This window comes from Canis lupus, chromosome 7, assembly GCF_003254725.2.
Source record: "Canis lupus dingo isolate Sandy chromosome 7, ASM325472v2, whole genome shotgun sequence".
NCBI classification, from domain to species: domain Eukaryota; kingdom Metazoa; phylum Chordata; class Mammalia; order Carnivora; family Canidae; genus Canis; species Canis lupus.
In genome coordinates, this window is record NC_064249.1 from 39285630 (window position 1) to 39306097 (window position 20468).

At 39.2% G+C, this 20468-nt stretch overlaps 1 protein-coding gene across 15 annotated transcripts in view; it reads right to left on the reverse strand.

The window, feature by feature from the left end:
* Nucleotides 1–20468, reverse strand: part of DNAH14 (dynein axonemal heavy chain 14) — a 475011-nt gene that overhangs the window by 294880 nt on the left and 159663 nt on the right. For all 15 annotated transcript variants that reach the window (XR_007411998.1, XM_049112476.1, XM_049112477.1 and 12 more), the window contains exons 2-4: nucleotides 19750–19844; nucleotides 13335–13498; nucleotides 4017–4160 (exon numbers count right to left, since the gene is read on the reverse strand). Coding sequence is in view for 14 of the 15 variants with exons in the window: in XM_049112476.1 (XP_048968433.1) it covers nucleotides 4017–4160; nucleotides 13335–13498; nucleotides 19750–19781 (340 nt within the window). In the remaining variant the exon portion in view is untranslated. The remainder of the gene's footprint in view (nucleotides 1–4016; nucleotides 4161–13334; nucleotides 13499–19749; nucleotides 19845–20468) is intronic.

The window sequence follows — 20468 nt, forward strand, 5'->3', positions numbered from 1 at the left end:
TTATAACCTATGTAAGAAGCTACGGATTAATATACCAAATATTTAAAGAGTTCTTCCAATCAATAAAAAATAAACATTTTGATAGAAAGATGAACAACTTATATGGAAAGACAAATGGCCAGTAAACACAAAAAATTTTCAACCCCATTAGTAATCAGGAAATCATAAATTAAAATTACAATGAAAAAAGTCATTCTCACTCATCAGACTTGCAAAAAATTAAGTTAGGAAACAGCAACTGCTGACCAGGGTATTCCTCTCATGCAATACTGCAAAAGCATAAATTAACACATCCATTCTTGATGGCAATCTGGCGGATTTAATGATAGAGACCACTGGAGAATGGAAGCAATTTAGGACAATTTTAAAATAACAATTCTTCAGAATAAGTAGTAAATTTAAGGAAAATATATATCCTCCAAAATGCTGGGGGAAAATTTTTCTAAAAAGCCAGATTAATGCAGAATATCATAGGTATTTACTAACAACAGACAATATATTATACACCTAACATGGCAAGGTGTGGCACTATCCTTCCATGCTGGGTGCATGGTATGATCCAAAAAAGCAATTCTTTATAACAGAAATATGAGGAGACTAGCCTGTATTGCACTTTCACAGTGAGTCAAGAAAACAGGTACCAGAACTAAGGTCAGGAAATTCCAACTTTCAAGAGAAAGCCTTCCAGAGAAAAACCATGAAAAGAAAAAATGGGAGAGTGAGCAGCATAAAGACTAAATTTATCAGGGCACCTGGGTGGCTCAGCAGGTGGGCATCTGCCTTTGGCTCAGGGCATGATCCTGGAGTTCTGGGATCGAGTCCAACATTGGGCTTCCTGCATGGAGCCTGCTTCTCCCTCTGCCTATGTCTCTGGTTCTCTGGCTCTCATGAATAAATAAAATCTTAAAAAAAAAAAAAAAAAAGACTAAATTTATTGTGTCTATGTAGAGCCTGACATGGAGCTTGATCCCAGGACCCTGAGATCATGACCTGAGCCCAAGGCAACAGCCCAAATGACTGAGCCCCCCAGGCACCCCACAATATCTTGATATAGACGCAATAAAACCTCATCAGCAAGCAATGGGCTGAACTTCCAGTTCCCTCACCTTCTAATTGTATAGCCTTTAACAAGCAGTATCACAGGACAGAATCTTCAGCAGGAGAAACAGTGAAGACAATAGTTAATGAAGAGTTCCAGCACTTAAGGGTAAAATTACATATCTTTAGGATGAAAATAAAACCTTTAAGAAGTTTAATGCAGGGGCACCTGGGTGGCTCAGTCGGTTAAGCGTTTTGAGTAGTGATTTTGGCTCAGGTCACAATTTCAGGATTGTGAGATCAAGCCCACGTTGGGTTCCACTGTCAGTGGGGAGTCTGCTTGGGGTTCTCTCTCCCTCCCTCTGCCTCCTCCCCCCACTCTCTCTCTCAAAAAAGTTTAAAACAGAACTTCTGCTGCTTTGGAGTTTAAAATGTTTAAGTGATGATACTATTCCACCATGTGAATGTCCTCATAATGAAAGATAATATATAAAAATTGTCAAATGAATAATACTGCTAGTAAATATTGTGTTAATTCCAAGGAGAAGGATCAACGCAGACTAGGGACCTTACTGAAAGCTTTATAGAAGTCTCATAAAAATGGATCTTAACATAAGGCTTGAGAGGAGCAAAAAGAGAAAAGAGGACATTTTAGACAAAAAGTCATCTTAAAAGGGAGAGAGAGTAAATTCCAAAAGCACACATCAACATGAACAACCTGAAAAGGACAGGTTACAAAAAGACACAGATGTTTTATTGTGCAAAACATCACATATGTGCATATTTCAAAACTTTCACTGAAGTATAATATACATACAAAAAAGTACAGGTATAATTCATAGGCATACAGCCTAATGTACTTTCAGACATTAATATACCCTTGAACCAGCACACCAATCAAGAAAAAAAGCAACACTAGCACTCCTGAAGTCTGCCTCAAAACCCTGCCCAGTTCATCCCATTCCCACAAAAGTAACCACTGACCTGATTTCTAAGATTAGAGATCAATTCATTCTAGTGTTTACTTTATGTATTCTTCTATATCTAGCTTACTCTGGTCAATACTGTGGTGTGTGCTTCTGCATACACAAAATAATGCCATACATTTTATGGATGTATTAGTTATCTATTGATGTATAAGCAGCTATCCTGAAATTTAGAGATTTAAAACAAATATGTATTATCTCACACTTTCTATGGGTTAGGAATTCAGTTTCCCATGAGGTTGCAATCAAAATGTCGGTTAGGAAAAAAAAAAAAAAAAAAAAAACAAAATGTCGGTTAGGGCTACAATCAATCCTCTAAAGGCTTTCCTGGAGCTGGAGGACCCCTCTCCTGGACAGCTCCAGCACATGGCTACGGCACACAGGTCATCTCAGCTTTTCCTTCACATGGACCTCTCTGTAGGGTTGTGCAAATGTCTCACATGACCCTGGTGTCCCTCAGAGAGTGAGCTAGCTGGAAGAGTATGTAGTAGAAGGGACTACTATGCCTGTTATGACTTAGTCTTGGAGGACACACCATCATTTCCACTGCCACATTCTACTCCGTAGAATTGTAGACTATCATATCCACTGTATTACTAGCTAGAACGGAGTCACTAAGTCTGGCCTTCATTTAAGGGAAAGGAGTAAGGCTCCACCTTTTGAAGGATGGAGTACCAAAACACACATGGACACATTTTTAAACTCCCACAATAACTATAAATGTAGACAATCCATGGAAAGGACAGTCACTCATGTCAATGTGACTATCAGCCGGACCTCCTGTAACTGAGGACAGGGAGTGGAAGGGGGAGCACCTTGAGCTAACTTGTACCATTTTACTTCTGTACTTGCTTCCTGTTGCCATGTAACAAACTACCACAAACTGGTGCTAAGACACTACATGTTACACGGGTCAGGTGTCTAGCAAATTTCAGCTAGGTCCTGTGCTCAGGATGTCACAGGGCTGAAATGAACATGTGAGTGGATGATGCCCTCATCTGGAGACACAGCTAGGGACAGAACTGCCTCCTAGCTCCCCTAGGTTGTTGGCAGAACTCATTTCCTTGTGGCTGCATGATGAGGCCTCCATCTTCTAGCTAGTGGCTGGCCAGCTACTACTGTTGGCCCCTCTCCACAACCCCTTCAAAGGCAGCAGTGTGGCATCTACTACTGCTCTGGTCTTTTTTAAAGGTTTGTCAGATTAGGGCAGGCTCGCCCAGGAAAATCTCCTTTTGATTAACAAGAAGTCAGCTGATTAGAGGTCTTATTACATCTCAACAATGTGAGAGAGACTGACCTAGTCCTAGAAGCAATGCTCCACCATACTCACAGATTTTGCATCACTCACCAGGAGGGAGGGGAGTAGACAAGGCATGAACCACCACACTCATGTGGTTTTGTGCTCTGGGAGGCATTTATCATAGTGAGGAACTTCTTTTTTAAAAAAACGAAGTCTGGTTAAGTGAGGAAGTTTAGGTGTCAATAGTTTTATGACTAATCTGCCTTGGACTATGGTATATTGGTGAAACTTAGAAAAGTTTTCCTTTTCCTGTCAAACTTAATAAAACAAATAAGAATTTCAGGTACAGAGAAAGCACAAACTGTTAAACATTAGTGAGGAAAATCAGTGTAAATGAATTATTTATTTGGGAATTTAAACTTTATGTCAAAGACACAAAAGAATTAAATTTAATGATACCACAAAATCTTACTCAAAGGATAAAACAAAGCCATACAACTTTATTTATAATTCTATAACAGTAACCTTCAGAGATTGTTTCTAAGAACATAGTGTACAATTTTTCAATCTATTGATAGTTTAGGTTTTCAAAAAGATTTTTAAAAAACAGTTCTTTAAGCAACCAAACACATAAAATTCAGTAAGATTGTTTCTTCTAAAGTCAGTGTTCTATTCAAACACATAAAACCACAAAATTATCAGGAAAAAAGTGTAGTATCTTCTAAACAATCTGGGTCAGTGATACTACGTACCTATTCTATCATATGACACAAGCCTTTTTTTCTTAAATTCTGGACAACCATGAGTTTGATCCTTTTTTCCCTTTGGTTTTTCTTCCTTCTTACGAGAAACTGGTTTTGAAGATTCTTGTTGAATTCTACTTTTTTGAAAGTAATCTGAAAACAAAAGCATTATTAACTGAGAAACCAGCAAGAGCTATAAATAATACCAGGGCAATTCTACACACCAGGCCATACAGTCAGTCGATCATGAAATAATTTCAGTTTTGAAGAGCATGGGCTCAGAGTTAGACTGCCTTTGTTCCAAGCAGTTAGAAGCTTTACCACTCAGTTCCGTGATTTATTTCATAAGTAACCCATCTACCTTTCTTTACCCACCTGTGAAACAAGATCTGTTACAGTGAGAACCTCATAGGGTGTTACCAGGATTAAGTTAATCAATGTTTACAGCACACAATAAGTGCGTACAAAGATAAATGTTAATTTTATCATTACAAGAAGTCTTTAAAATGTGAATTCTCATGCAAAAAAATAACAAAATCCTTTTGTTAACTCTAATTTGCTAACTGCAGCCAAAAAATGCTTAGATACAAATGTAAAAAAGATTCTTCTGTTTCTCAGATTCTTCCCTGACTTACCTGATTCGTGGATTCTCAGCATGAAGAAGAATGGGGAAATTACTGAAAATGCAGTTTTTCAAAAGCTAATAAATTTTACACTTTTTCATTGATTTAACAGAGATTTATGTGGTATACAGCACAGAGCTTCAATTGAGTAGGGATGAGACACAGAATTACAAACAAAATGAGTATAAGTGAGATAGCCAGCAAAGTTCTACTTCACCCAATAAAACTAAATGAGAGGAGAGACAAGACAGGATAAGATAGAGAGAAAGAAGACATCCTGTTTGTATAATCAGAGAGCACACACCCATCCTGCTCCACGAAATCAAATGTTGAATGAATGGTAAGGTTTTTCATTGACAGGGCTAGGGGTGAGAGTAAGGTCTTGTTCAGGAGACCACACAAGGAAATGTGTGCTTCAGTGGAAAGTCTGAGAGAGAACCTTGCAAACCTTCCTTTCTCCCTAAAGGCTCTTCCAAGAGTTTCTCACACTCACTCCCAAGCCTTAATTGGAACCCAGAGACTTCCCAGACCTCAGGAATGTGCAGCCCTCCCAAACAATGGTTGTTAACATGCCTGCACTCCAAATGCCTCCATAGGGCTTGTTTCCCTCCCTGCTCCTACTCACCACTTGCAAATCCTTACAACTCGCTCTAAAAGAAAATCCTACTCCCCCAAAGCTCAAGCTTTTTATGGCATCATACTCATCTTTGTTGGCCTCTCTGCCAACTGCCTGGCCACTCAACTGCTCTGGAGCCCTGACTCAGGGAGGGCTTACTCTGGCTTCAGCCAACCACTCCTGAGATTACCCACTAGAGCCTGTCAGCACCAGCCTCTCTCCTTCTAACCTGCTCAGTACTCCCAATTTTCATTAGCTCATCAGCACCTCCAGTTCACGGCCCCATTACTATCCATCCTCCTTCTGTTTATTTTCATGTCTCTTTATCCCACAGAAATTACATTGTCTTTCAACACTCTGGCCAATACCCTCAACTCTTTTATCTTCTCTCCATGGCAGAACAGTGGCCCTGGAAGAATCCAACTCTATGTGCTCAGTATGCCTACGTCTGCACAGCCCAGCGCTGTTAGACAAATACCCAAAAATGAGTGGATTGGTAACTTCCGAAATCCACTTTAATGAATCACAAACTGACCCTGAACACTAACCTGAAATCCTGTTTGCCTGGCTCACCTGCCCTTCTGGCTTTTCAGCCTAGCTCAGTCTCCATGCACTACAAACCCCCGAACCTACACCTCCAATCTCTCTACTTCACCTGACCCTCATGCCTACTTCCCTAGGCACATAAAGTCATCAGATGGGAATTCCTTCAACATGCCTGTGCTAAGTCAGCCGAGTCCACCCCAGCACCATCCTTTCCTATCTGACTTCATAAATGAGGTGTTTCTCTCCCCATCCAAACCAATCCTTTCAGCCTTTCATTTGGACCCCACCCCTCTCATTCCTACAGCATTAACCATTCCTCTTTTCCTTTGTGTATCCAGCTTCCAACATAGAGCTTGAGCTGCCATCAAGTTTCACCTGCTCCTAGACCACACTTCCCTCTAGTTGGTGAGTTCTATCTCACCTTTCTCCACAACGTTATCAGTATTGTTACTTTTGACATCTTTCTTTTTTAAAATTAAGATATAATTGACAACATTACTTTCTGGTGCACAACACAGGATTTGTTATTTGTACATATTGCAAAATGATCATGAGTCTAGCTAACATTAATCACACAGTTGCCATTTTTTCCTTGTGATGAGAACTTTTAAGATTTACTCTTAGCAACTTTGAAATTTACAACACACTATTAACAATCACCATGTTGTATGTCCTGTACTCATCATTTTTAACTAAAAATTTATATATTTGACGACTTTCCCTCATTTTATCCACTCCCAACCCCTGCCTCTAGAACCACCTGTTCTACCCATGAGTTTGGTGGTTTTTTTAGATTCCACCTGTAAGTGAGATCATATTGTCATACTTTGTCTTTCACTTATTTATTTCACTTGGTACAATGCTGCCAAGGCCCATCTATGTTGTCACAAATGGCAAGATCTCATTTTCTTATGACTGAATAATATTCCATTGTGTATACATATCACAGCTTCTTTATCCATTCATCCATCAAGAGTTTATTTCTGTCTTGGAAGTAACATTGCAATGAATGTGGGGATATAATACAGCTTTCTGAGAGTTTTCATTTCTTTTAAATAAATATGAAGAAAAGCAATTACTGGATCATATGGTAGTTCTAATTTCTTGAGGAACCTCCATACCATTTTCCACAGTGGCTTCCATCAACTTATGTTCCCACCAACAGAGCACAAAGGGTTCCCTTTTCTCCACATTGTTACTAACACTAGCTCTTATCTTTCGATAATAGCCATTCTAACAAGTGTGAGGTAAACAGCTCATTCCAGTTTTGATTTACATTCTCCTGATGATTACCTTGGCCATCTGCAGGTCTTTGGAAAAATGTCTATTCAGGTCCTCTGTTTTTAGTTGGATTAGTTTGGGTTTCTTTTGGCTATTGAGTTGTAGGAGTTCTTTATATATATTTTGGATATGACACCCTTATTAGATACATAATTTGCAAATATTTTCTCTCATTTCATAGTCTTTTCATTTTGCTGTTTTCCTTCAGTGTGCAGATTTTTGGTTTGATATAGTCTCAGTTGTTTGTATTTGCTTGTTACTTTTGCTTTTAATGTGAAATCCAAAAATAGATCACTGCCAAGACCAATCATCCAGGACATTTCCACTTATGTTTTCTCCTAGGAGTTTCATGCTTTTAATGTATTGTTGAATTTGGTTTGCTAATATTTTGTTGAGAAATTTTGCATGTTCCTCAGGGATATTGACCTGTAATTTTCTTTTCCTATGGCAACTTTGTCTGATTTTGATATCGGGGTAATAATGAGCTTGTAAACTGAGTTTGGAAGTGTTCTTACCTTTGGAAGAATCTGAGAAGGATAGGTATTAATCTTCTTTGAATGTTTGGTAGCATTCATCAGTAAAGCCAACTGGTCTTGGACTTCTGTTTGTGGATTACCGATTCAAATTCTTAATAGTGACTGTTCTGTTCAAATTTTCTATTTCTTCATGATTCAGTTTTGGTAGGTTGTAGGTTTCCAGGAACTTGTGCATTTATTCTGGGTTATCCAATTTGTTGGCACATAATTGTTTATAGTGCCTCTGATCCCATGGTATCCACTGTAACATCTCCTCTTTCTCGTTTTATATTTGAGTCTTTTTACACTTATGTGATTCTTGCTAAAGGTTTGTCAAGTTTATCTTTTCAAAGAATCATCTTTTAGTGTCATTGGTCTTTTCTATTGTCTTTTTAGTCTCTATTTCATTTATTTCTGCTCTGATCTGTTATTCTTTTCCTTTTACTAACCTTTGGCTTTGTTCTTTTTCTACTTCAATTGTTTGAGATTTTTCTCATTTATCCAAGTAGGCCTGCACTGCTATGAACTTCCCTTTTCTAACTACTTTGCTGTATCCTGTAAGTTTTGGTACTTCCATATTTATTTGTCTCGGGTATTTTGTTGTTGTTTTTTGTTGTTTTTTTCCCCAGTGTTCTTTTTGGAACTTATTTCTAGTTTGTTTTGTTTTTACCATTGTGGCAGAAAAGATGCTTGACATGATTTCAATCTGCTTAAATTTATTAAGACTTGTTTTGTGACCCATTGTATGATGTAACCTGGCGAATGTCCTTCCTACATACACTTGAGATGTGTAGTCTGCTGCTTTTAGATGAAATGTTTTACTACATCTGTTAAATCCATCTGGTCTCTCATGTTAAGACCAATGTTTCCTTATTGTAGGAGGGATTTTCTATTTTATTTTTTTGTCTGGATGATCTATCTGTCCATTGACATTAAAGTCCTCTACTCTTCCTGTCTTGTTATCTATTTCTTTTAGGTCTGTCAGTATGTATTAATTGCCCCAACATTGAGTTCATATTTACTAGTGTTATATCATCTTCCTGTATGGACCCCCTTATCATTATATATTGACTTTTTTGTCTCTTATTACAGTCTATTATGACCACAGCTTCTGGTTTCCATGGGCATGGAATATTTTTTCCATCCTTTCATTTCAGTCGTGAATGTTTGTACAAACTAAAGTGAATCTCTTGTAAGCCATATATAGATAGGTCTCATTTGGGACACCTGAGTTGCTCAATTAAGTGTCTACCTTTGGCTCAGGTCATGATCTCAGGGTCTTAGGGTCAAGCCCTGGGTTGGGCTCCCTGCTCAGCAGGGAGACTGTTCTCCCTCTCCCTCTGTGCTGTTTTTTCAAATAAACTTAAAAAAATATATATGTCTTGTTTGTTTATTTATTCATTCATTCATTCACTCATGAGACACACAGAGAGAGAGAAAGGCAGAGACATAGGCAGAGGGAGAAGCAGGCTCCTCATAGGGAGCCTGATGTGGGACTTGATCCCAGATCTGGGATCATACCCTGAGCTGAAGGCAGACACCCAATCACTGAGCCACCCAGGCATCCCTAGGTCTTTTTTTTTTTTTAAATCCATTTGGCCACTCTAGATCTTCTTTCTGGAGAATTAGTACATTTACATTTAAATTTAAGTTGTTTTATGTAACTTTCATTAATTAAAGTAATTAATGATAATTGATTTCCAGCTGTTTTATAATTTCTTTGTTCCTTTCTTCTTCTCTTGCCCTCTTCATTTGTGAGCTGATGGTTTTCTACAACATATTCTTACATCCCTCTATCTTTTGTGAATCTACATAGGTTTTTGCATTGTGCTCACCATGAAACATACATAAAACAACTTAAACTTATAACAATCTATTTAAGTTGATAGCAACATAAGTTTGAATGCATTCTAAAACTATTATTTTTAATCCTCCATCCTACATTTTACATCTTTTGATGTTCACAATTTACATCTTTTTATCCTGTGTATCCATTAACAAAACTTTGCATTTATGGTTCTTTTTACTACTTTTATCTTTTAACCTTCATACTAGGACATAAGTGATTAACCTACACCCCCCCCCCCAACATTAATCTGACAGACTGTGGGTACACCTCAGTATGCTATCTCTGCTCTGTGCCCTGGGATGGGCACTAAGAACTATTTCTCCACTTGCAACAGTTCAGCAGACTCACACGTGCAAACCCCATGGTTACCAAAGCCAGGAGTTCAAAAGGGTCTCCTGGATGGCAGACACAAAAATCAGGGTGCAGCATCAGTGCACAAGCTCCCTCCTCAGGAGATTCCAGGGACCCAGAATGAGGCAGAAGGAAAGTACCAAGATGGTGCCCATTGGCCTCTGTCCCCAGACAGCACTTCAGCCAAACAAGAGGCCAGCTCTGCAGGCTGAAGCTATAGGACAAGCCAACAGACCTTTTTCAGAACAACCTGGGGTGTGTCTCAGTCTTCTGTGTGTGCTGGGCCCTGGGTGGAGCCAATTAAGAACTCTTTCTCCCCTTATTACAGGCCTACGGGACTTGTGAGTGTAAGCACCTCTGGACACCAGTCAGGCCATTAAGAGGTATCCCAAAGGTGGTGGTCACAAAAATCAGGGTGCCAGATGAGTGTATATATTCTATTCTGGGAGAAAATGGTGGCTTGGAGCAAGGGAGAGGGTAAGGATGGCATCTGCCAGCCTCCATCTTGGAAAGCATTTCAGTGGGCCCTTGGGTGTGTGTTTCAGAAGCCAGACCCTCAGAGTTAGGACAAATAGGCTTCTTTCACTGAACAACTGGGAACTTTTTAGTCTCCCACCTGTCTGTGTTCTAGGCTCTGGGGTGGCAAGTCTGCATGAGCCCTTAAGAACTGTTTTTCAGTTCAGTATAGCTTTGTAGGTCTCATAGATTAAAGCCCTGGGTTTCAAAGCTAGCTGTTTTGGGAGCTCATCTTACAGGCATAGATCTTAAAATTTGAGGGGACCAATGTAGGGGTTCCAACTCTTTGCTCCTCAGGGAGATCAGGATTCTGAGTTTCCTCCTGAATGTGGATTGCTACACTGTGGGTAGGGTTTACAGTGAGATTGTGTCTTGGCCTCTCCTAACCATTTTGACACAGCTTTTTTCTTTATTCACCCAATCACTAGGAGTTGATCAGCCAATTTTGGGGTGTTTTCTAGAGGAAACTGCCACATATGTAGCTGTAGATTTGGTGTGTCTGTGGGAAGAGGTAAATTCAGAATCTTTCTACATCACCATCTTCAACCAGGACCTACCCCCATTTCTGATATAATTTTTTCCTTTAGCTTTGGTGATACCCACACCCATCCTCTTGCTCATCATTCTCTCTAGCCTGATTCTGACCAACCCATGTGTCTACTGCAGCCATCCTTCTTTGGACCAGAGCTGCTACAGTTCTTTGGCTCACTTCATACACTTTCCTTAGGCAATCTCACCCATGGCCATGCCTTAAGCTTCCACTCCTATAGTTATTCCAAATGCATCATCTCAGCCCTGGCTTCTCTGAGCTCCAGACACATAGAGTCAACTGCTTCTATGACATCCCCACTAGAATGGACCAAAGGTAGTTCAAATTCAACATGCCCCAAAGTGAACCCTGATCCGTCCCCAGACCCCACAAATCCTGACCTTTCTTCAGGGCCTTGTATCTCAGAGAATAGCATCACTATTCATTATATCAAACAAACCAGAAACCTAACTATCATCTTTGACACCACTTCTCTCACCATCTCATCATCCTAATCGATAATCCTGCCTTCAGAATATTCAAAGCCTCTTAACTGAGCTCCTTATCAATTCTTGTTCCCTTCCAATCTATTCCTTAGTCTGCAGCCAGAGTGATCTCTGCAAAGCAAAAATCTAATCATGTTAACTCTGTGCAAAACCTTTCTTGGTTTTTATCTTCATAGTATGATGCCCTGCATCCTTAACAAAGCCAAAAAGTCATTGCTTTGCCTGGCTCTTGTATTCCTATCCAGTCTTGTATTTCTGAGCCCTCTTTACTGAGGAAAATAACAGAAGGACCAGAGTACTTTTACTTTTCACTTTGCTGGAAAGGAAGCTTAGTCAGCCCTACAAATTGCTGTAAGGTCCAGGTACTCCCTCTGTTTTAATCTGTCAGATAAAACATCCTTGCTCAATGTACACCAGTAGTTCTTAGGCTCCTTCTGAAAATCAAACATACTCATATTCAGACAGAGACTGATTAGTAGGCAATTGCACATACATCTGAAAAACAACAACTTAAAGGGCAGACAGAGGAATAAAGATTCATGAAATAGACAAAAAAGATCAGCTAGAAAAGTAGAAAGAAAGCCAAGACAGTAGTCTCCTCAAAAGTCAAGAGAAAAGGAAGTGGTCAAAGGAATAAAATTTTGCAAACTAGTCTAGTAAAGAAAGATTATGTACAAATTAATTCTTTTAACAAGGAATTAACCATGTGGAGGTATTTGGTGACACTGCAGTCTTCTGAGTAGAATGAAGAAGTCAAACCCACCCAAGCAGGGAACAAGAAGGAAGTGGAGGGGAAGGCTGAGGCAACTCTTTCAAGAGGCCTGATCTCATCATGTGAAAAGGGAGCATTGGCCCAACAATGCTTCTGGGTCATTTTAAGACAGGTGAGCCGTAAGCCTACAGCATATTAATGCACAGACAGAAAAGAGCTATTAAAAAAGAAGATGAGAGAGATGACATATGGACCTCACATTCCTGAAGATGTAGCAGAAAAGGAGCTCCAGATGTGAGGCAAGTACTAAAATGGGGCCGGGGAGCTGCAAGTTAGATGTTTCCATTTGGTTACGTCTATTTTTAATTTTCATTTTCTATAAAGTAGGAAGCATAATCAGGTAGTAGAATGCTTATGGTTAAACTGTGACAGTGTAAAGAGATGCTGTGAAGAATGACAGGGAAAGTTAAAAGGAGACATAAAAGGGCACCAGGCAGTGCCCCCTGTCCCACTGATGCTGGAGACTGTGACTCAGGAAAAAGAAGGAACCCACGTGATTGTGAAAGTTTTCTGCAAAAAGGCTCAGCAGTATGAGGGTGAATGCAGAGAACATTGACAATCACACTGACTAGAGTTGAAGTTTTGTCAACTCAGGAGCAGAGAAGTGGAAGAGTTAAGGACATCACTAACAGACTGACTGCTGGAGGAAGAAGGGGGCCATGGGTGGAGACGAAAGGGCAACCCTCATAAAAGTGAGGAAAGAAAAGAGCTGGATAAAAAAGGAAACATGGTTAAAAAAACGCTTTTACATCCTGTTAATGGTGCATTTGGGACCGGTGGAAGGAAGAAGACAATGAAGGCACACAGAGGAGGAATCCGTGCCATGGCAGACAAGGGCACCAACAAGGTCACAGCGCAGCCAGGAGGCTCTGAGGCCCTCAGGGGAGGCCCGGCCCAACTTCTTGGTCCTCCCATCATGCAAACCCCGAAAGACAGGGTGTGTGGGAAAGAGTGATGTTAAGTTGGTCCAAAAATGTCAGACATTCTTGGCGTGGCAGTGGTATCACTGCTGCTGTTTTTACCATGATGACCAGTACTTAGGTTTTGTTCCCTTTAAGAGAGACATGCTCTGTATCTGAAGATATCACCAACTTATGACTAATGAAATCAGTGAAGTCCCGATAATTTGGAAGTAGACTAGTATTTCAACATAGTTCACTTGTTTTCTTAATTTAATGCTATGAAAACTACTTTCCATCTCCACGAAAGAAAACTTGACATGCCTGGATAGTAATCTTGATAGATGTCTTCTGTTTCCTCTGACTTCAAGGGTACAGAAAACGTTCTAAATGTTTTATGTTTCAAGGTTTCTTTTTCTGTTATTTTAGCTGGTTCACTTTCCGATGGTATGACAGCTTCATACTCTTGCTCTTCGTATTTTAGAAGTCTAATATGACAAAGAAAATAAGATACTATGGTTAACATTCTCTAGAACTTAAAGTTTAAATCTTTATACTCTACAATAAAATATCTATCCCTTCAAGCAATTTTTTGAAAGACAATTTAAAAAGCAGATCTGAGGGCACCTGGGTGACTCAGTCAGTTAAACGACCAACTCTTGATCTCAGTTCAGGTCTTGATCTCAGGGTGATGAGTTCAAGCCCCACCGCGGGCTCTACGCTGGGGGTGGAGCCTACTTAAATTTTTTTTTTTTAATTTATAAATAAATAACATAAAAAGCCGATCTGAAACATGGAGAGTCTAGTTAAATGCAAAAGAGGTCTGATACTATTACTGAAATGTTAATGCTGGAAAGAATTTAAGAATCCTCATCTAACTTAAAAGATAAAGAAATGTTACCTAATTAGCAGCTGAGTGAGGTCAGAATACATTTTTTTGAAACTCAATACTCCTATATTACTCTTTATAAAACCACCACCATCACCAACCCTTATCAAGACCAAAACCAAAATCTTCTCATAATACATTACCCAACTATTTGTAAATGTTAGAAAACCTTTTCATTACAACAGAATCCAAAACCAATGCCTGAAGCTAACTAATGCCACAGACCATGTTATTGTAAGATGGAGGAAATTCAGCATTTGTAGATCCTCACATGCTGCTCAGTGGGCACAACTACCTATTGATATATTGCACAAAAATATCACATGAATAAGAAGGCAAACTTTCTCTTCAAAGAGACAGCATAACTTCACACTTGCTCATGGGTCTTTATTCTTAAATTCTCCTCCCTTGAACACTCAGAGTCCCTTGGTTTATAAACACCTTGACCAGTTTCCTCTTCATTAAAATGTCTAATCCATATCTTTTGTTGTTGTTGATTTTTTATACTGAATTATATACCTTTTCTTAACAATGTTTAGGAGTTCTTTTCACAATTTATATAGTAATCTGTTGTTATTTCATATGTGCTGAAAATGTCTTCTGGTTTGGACTCACCTTCTCGCTTTATGAAGTCTTCGTTCTTCCCTTTAATATAACTATCTTTGCATCTACAATTTGTGTTTATTCTTCAGAAACCTGTCCTTACTCCAATCTTGACAAAATTCTCTTACTTTTTCTTAATAGTTTTAAAGTTTTGCCTTTCACAATTCATCCTTGAGTTCGGGGTGTGATGTGAGGGGCAAATCCAATTCTCCCTACTCCCACCCCGTAAGATAATGCAATTGTCACTGCACATTACTGAACATCCCCATCCTTTCTTTCCCTGACCTGTAACACCAAGTCTGCATCACTCCAAATGTATACAATTATCCACCCCTCGTTCTTTGTCTATCCTTGTTTTTCTATCACACTGTTTTTTTTTTAAGATTTTATTTATTCATGAGAGACAGAGAGAGAGAGAGAGAGAGAGAGAGAGAGGCAGAGAGACACAGGCAGAGGGAGAAGCAGGCTCCATGCAGGGAGCCTGACTTGGGACTCGATCCCAGGTCTCCAGGATCACCCCTGGGCTGAAGGCGCACTAAACCACTGAGCCACCTGGGCTGCCCTATCACACTGCTTTAATTGCTTAAAGTTGTCATAGCTGTAGGTTCACACCTCAGATTTTTTTTTTCTTAAAGAGGGCTTACATATCCTCGGCCTTTTCATTTTCCATGTAAATTCTGTTGCATTCTCAATTAAATTTTGTAGTTTTCTCCACAAAGGTCAAACACATAAATTTAAAAATGATTTTTCCTAGGTACTGGATTTTTCATTACTATTACACAAATGGTAGTTATAACTAAAATTAAATTTTCAATCTATTGTTGGACTACAGGAATGAAATTCACTTACACTGATTTTAATCTAGCAGCCTTGCGAAATGAAATTCACTTATTAATTATAAAACTTCATAAATTCTTCTATACTTTTTTAGACATCAATCATCTATAACTGATTACGATTTGTTTCTTTTTCAAACCTTCCAGTTTTCATTTCATCTTTTTGTCTTATTGCCTTATGACCTTTAATAGGATGTCACATATAAGTGGCAATCACAAGTATCCTTATCACTTTTCTCAATTTAAGAGGGATATTTTTAAGTCTTGTTAAAATATTTGCTTCAGGTTTTTTGATAAATGCCCTTAATCATATAGTCTGCCACGGGTTTTTATCATTAAGAGACAATGCATTTTATCAAATGCTTTTCTTCCTTTAATCTATTAATAGTTATTGGTATTGATGCACTTTCTAATGTTGAACCAACCTTGCATTTTCCAGATAGGCTACTCAATTTGACCTTGGTATATCATCCATTTGTATATGCAAATGTAACCTGTAGGTTAATATCTTATTTAGGGTTTTCTGCTTCTAAGGTTGTGAATGAAACTAACTTAGAAGATTGTATAAACTGACTGGTGGCACAGTCAGTGCCACTCTTGGTTTTGGCTCAGGTTGTGATCTCAGGGTCATGAGATCAAGCCCTACCTTGGGCTCTGGACTCAGCATAGAGTCTGCTTAAATCTCTCTGCCCCTACCCCCATGTACATGCATACATACCCTCTCTCTTTCAAATCAATTATCTTACATATATATATAAAAGATTGTACAAGCAATCCTAGCTCAATTTAAGGATATTTTCTTTTTCTGTTCTGTGGAAGAAGCTGTATAAGATTGTAATTATCCATTTATTGAATTTCTGTTAGAACTTATAAACCTAGTAGAAACTCAAAATCTCTGGAAATCTGCCTAAGCCTGGTATGTGTGGTCTGTGGGGAAGGGGTAGGTGGGGAGGCAGTCATGATTCAGAATTACAAATTCAACAATTTCAGTGGATAAAAAAGAACAAAATCTTGCCATTTGCAATGATGTGGATGGAACTTGAGAGTATTGTGCTAAGCAAAATAAGTCAGTCAGAGAAAAATACTGTATGATTTCACTCATATGTGGAATTTGAGAAAAAAAATGAGTAGAGGGGAACAAAAGAGAGGCATATCAAGAAACAAGACTCAACTCTAGAGAATACACTAATGGTATCAGAGGGGAGGATGAGGAGGGATGGTGAAAACAGGTGATGGGGATTAAGGAGTACAACTGCCCTGATGAACTTTGGGTGTTATTCGGATACTGAATTGTTGCATCATACACCTAGAACACTAGAACACTAAATGTTAACTAATTAGAACTTAAATAAAAATTTTTAAAAGTTCACCTTGCCTATTACTTATTGAGCCTGTTTTGTTCATACTTTTCTTAAAACTTTTACATTTTGTTTCAGACTAACTGCCATACTTAATTTTCTCATCCTTAAAAAAAATTGAGGGAAAGAGAAAGAGCATGAGTGGGAAAGAGCAGGAGCAGTGAGGAGGGGCAGAGGGAGAGGGACAAGCAGGCCCCTACTCTCCCCTGCAACCTGGCAGACTGACTCAGGGCTCGATCCCAGGATTCCAGGATCATGATCTGAGCCAAAATCAGATGCTTAACCAACTGAGCCACTCAGGTGCCCCAATTTTCTCATCTTTTTAACTGCAAATAGTTCTGTGCTGATGTATTTCCCATTTCCCACCTCCTTGGTGATGGTTATAGAGCCACTGCCCGGCACCACTCCGCTCCCCTTGCATTTGTGCTTTAGGAGGCAGTATATAAAGTGAACACATGCTAAGTGATGTTTCCTAGAGCTGTGCAAAGTCACTTGTGACTTTCTTTTTCCTGGTTGATTCTGTCAAAGGTCTGCCAATTTGACTTGACAGCTGTTGCTCTCCCTGATTTTCTCTCTTTGATTTCTATTTTGTTAATTTCTGATACTATTTATCTCCTTCCCTCAATTTGTTTTTTGGTTTATTCTGTTCAGTATTTCCCCCTTACTACAATGGATTGTTAGGTCATGAATTTTACAGGCTATCTTGTTTGCTAATGTAAGTTGTAGGACTATAAATTTCTCTCTGTGCAGCTGAATCAGCTATACCACACCACTTAAATGTGACAGGGTTAGTGGGGAAGGTTCAGCTCCTTCCTTTCTTCTTTGTTTCTTGCTTTTCTATTATTAGTTCTACACGGTTTCCTCCTTTCATCAGAGGGAGTCACTCAGAAAAGTATCTGTTTTCAGACATTATATTTCATTTCCAAATGTAGAGTGGTTTTCTAGTTAACCTCTTGTAACTGATGTCTACTGTGATAAAGGAGTATATGATCTATTGAGATGCTTTGAGAATTTGTTCAAAGGAGTTTTATGGTCCACAAAGGTGAAGTCTTGTAATTGTTCCCTATGACCCAGAAGAGAATATGGAGGCACCATTTTACTTTTCATCTGTTGGTATCCTTTTGCTTTCCAACATGTTTCCATACATGCATTTTTTTTTTTTTTTGTTTTTTACTTATTTATGATAGTCACACAGAGAGAGAGAGGCAGAGACATAGGCAGAGGGAGAAGCAGGCTCCATGCACCGGGAGCCCGACGTGGGATTCGATCCCGGGTCTCCAGGATCATGCCCTGGGCCAAAGGCAGGCGCTAAACTGCTGCACCACCCGGGGATCCCTCCATACATGCATTTAATTCAGTTTGACATTTAAAATACACACACACATACACACACCCCCAAGTCTAGCCCATTAGCATTTGTTGTGATTATAGGCATCTTATTTTTTTTTGTCTATGTATCCCTTTTTCTTATCTTTACTTTCTATCTCTACCTTTTCCTTTTTTCTTCTGGAGAACTTCCTCGACTTTATCTTTCACCTATCCTCTCAATCTCCATTTCTGCTATTATATAATTTCTAAAAGCTATTTTTCCCCAAACGTTCCCTAATTTTTTTAGGACTTTATTTATTCACTCATGAGAGACTGAGAAGCAGAGACACAGGCAGAGGGAGAAGCAGGCTCCCCATGGGCAGCCTGATGTGGGACTCGATCCCGAGATCACCACCTGAACCAAAGGCAGACAATCACTGAGCCACCCAGGTGCCTTATTTTTTATTCTCCTAATGTTATTTCTTCTGTCTCCTGACAACCTAGGATAGGCTTGAGCTGGGTGTTACTGAACTTTTCTTCTCCCTACACAGTGTATTTTCTCCAGGCTTCTGTGATTTAGTTTCTGTCAAATGATCCTTTCATATTTAAGAATCATCACCAAGATAGCAATGAGACCATTCTTCATGCACTGGTGGAATCTGTCAACTGGTAGGTTTCACTGTGGGATAATCTGAGGCTTGTTGTTTTCCAATTGGCCTTATCTATATAGATCTTTCTTGTTGGCTGGTCAGTTTCCCAGAGGATAATGTGCTTAGTTAGATGTTGGCTGTGAGCTTTCTCAAAGTCCAGCAGAGAAAGAATACTAAGGTTATATAATTTGGGTACAGTAATATACTCTTAGCTGTGTTTGGTGTCCCCACATCCTGGATCTCGTCTGTTGGAATGAAAGAGGAAACATTCTCTTGGCTGAGTGAGATTAAGGAAGGGGATCTGTCTTCTAACTGCTGCTTCTACAAACTTTCAGGTTACTGCTTTCGCTGCCACTGCTGCTGCCACTGCCACTTTGAGAGGAGTCCTGAGTATCTAGTAGCATCCTTACAGGTGGGAGGTGATGTGGGGGCAGGGATGAAGCAGTCACTTCTGGGCTTCACTCCCTGCCACCTTAGGTTTGCACTGTCTGCTCTGCAAAATCAGTAATCACTTATCCTCCTGTTTCCAAGCTTCCAAAACTACACTGGTAGCTCCCATGTGCTTTTGTCTCCTCTCTCCTCCTTTTGTGTGTTTATTCCCACAATCCCAAATTTTGATCATTTGGTCGGATTTCAGAAAGGACACAGTAAGAGCATGAGTTTAGCCCATGAGATTTAAACAGAGGTCAGTATCTTCCAGTACTTCCTCATCTCTGTTATTTTCTTCCTGCTGAGTGGATGCTGATCCACCAACAGGAATGTGAAAAAGAAAAGAAAGCATATCAATCTCTCTGACCTCTTCTCCATCTACCTATATCTAACCACCTTTTTGCCTTCCTGGGGTTTTTCTGCTGTTGGTTAACTTCTTATTTCCATCAACTCCCTTTCTCACTTTTTTGGCATATCCAAGACTGGTCTGGGGAAGGAGCCAGTATTAATCTGCCTATCTTGTTGAGAACCACTCCCTAAGGTTTGTTAAACTCCAGCACCCTCACCCAATCCCCACCCCCACATGACAATGCACACTCTGCTTTATCAGAATGGCTTACCACCAGTCATTACTATTGAAATTTTAATTTCACTGTCTTATTTTACCTTGATTTTGTGTTGCTTTTCTCCTTGTCCATGTCTTGATTTACTGTTGCCAAATCAGTGGGTATATTTTTGATATTTTTCTATGAAGGAACAGGCTGTAAAAAACACATTCATGTTATCTTTTAAATATAAAAGATGCTTTCACAGCTATGACTATTGGGTTCAAAACTGCGTATGTGGTTCCCAACTTTCCCACTAGGCTTAATTTAACAACTCCACTACCTTCAAGTGTTTCCTCTATATAATATGATTTCCAGGCTCTTTGCTACTCTAGTTATCCTTCTCAGAGCAGCCTCTGCATATCTTCTCATAAAATATACTTCTAAATACAGTGTTTTCCTTCTTATGATGATGAGCTTATGTATGTATGATTCCAATTAACTTAAATTCCATACTAAAGATAATGCTAGGTTTTAAGATCCTCTCTTCAGGGAAAATCATAGATAGAATGTAACAGAACTGGTGGCCTAAGCTGTTAAACTCATTTTGCCATTCAGTAAGTACTAAAAGGCCATTTAGACAGAATAGATGGGAGTGGGTTTTGAAATATGACAAAGAAAGGTTCTCTTTCTGATTACTAAGGGATATCTAACAAGGTCCAAAAAAAGATGATGCACTGCATAGGCATGGAAGTATACTCCAACTAAAGAAGCCAACATATAGCCTAGGTTCAATGCAGGGCAGAAACAGATTTAAATGTCAACTGAATAAGCATCAGA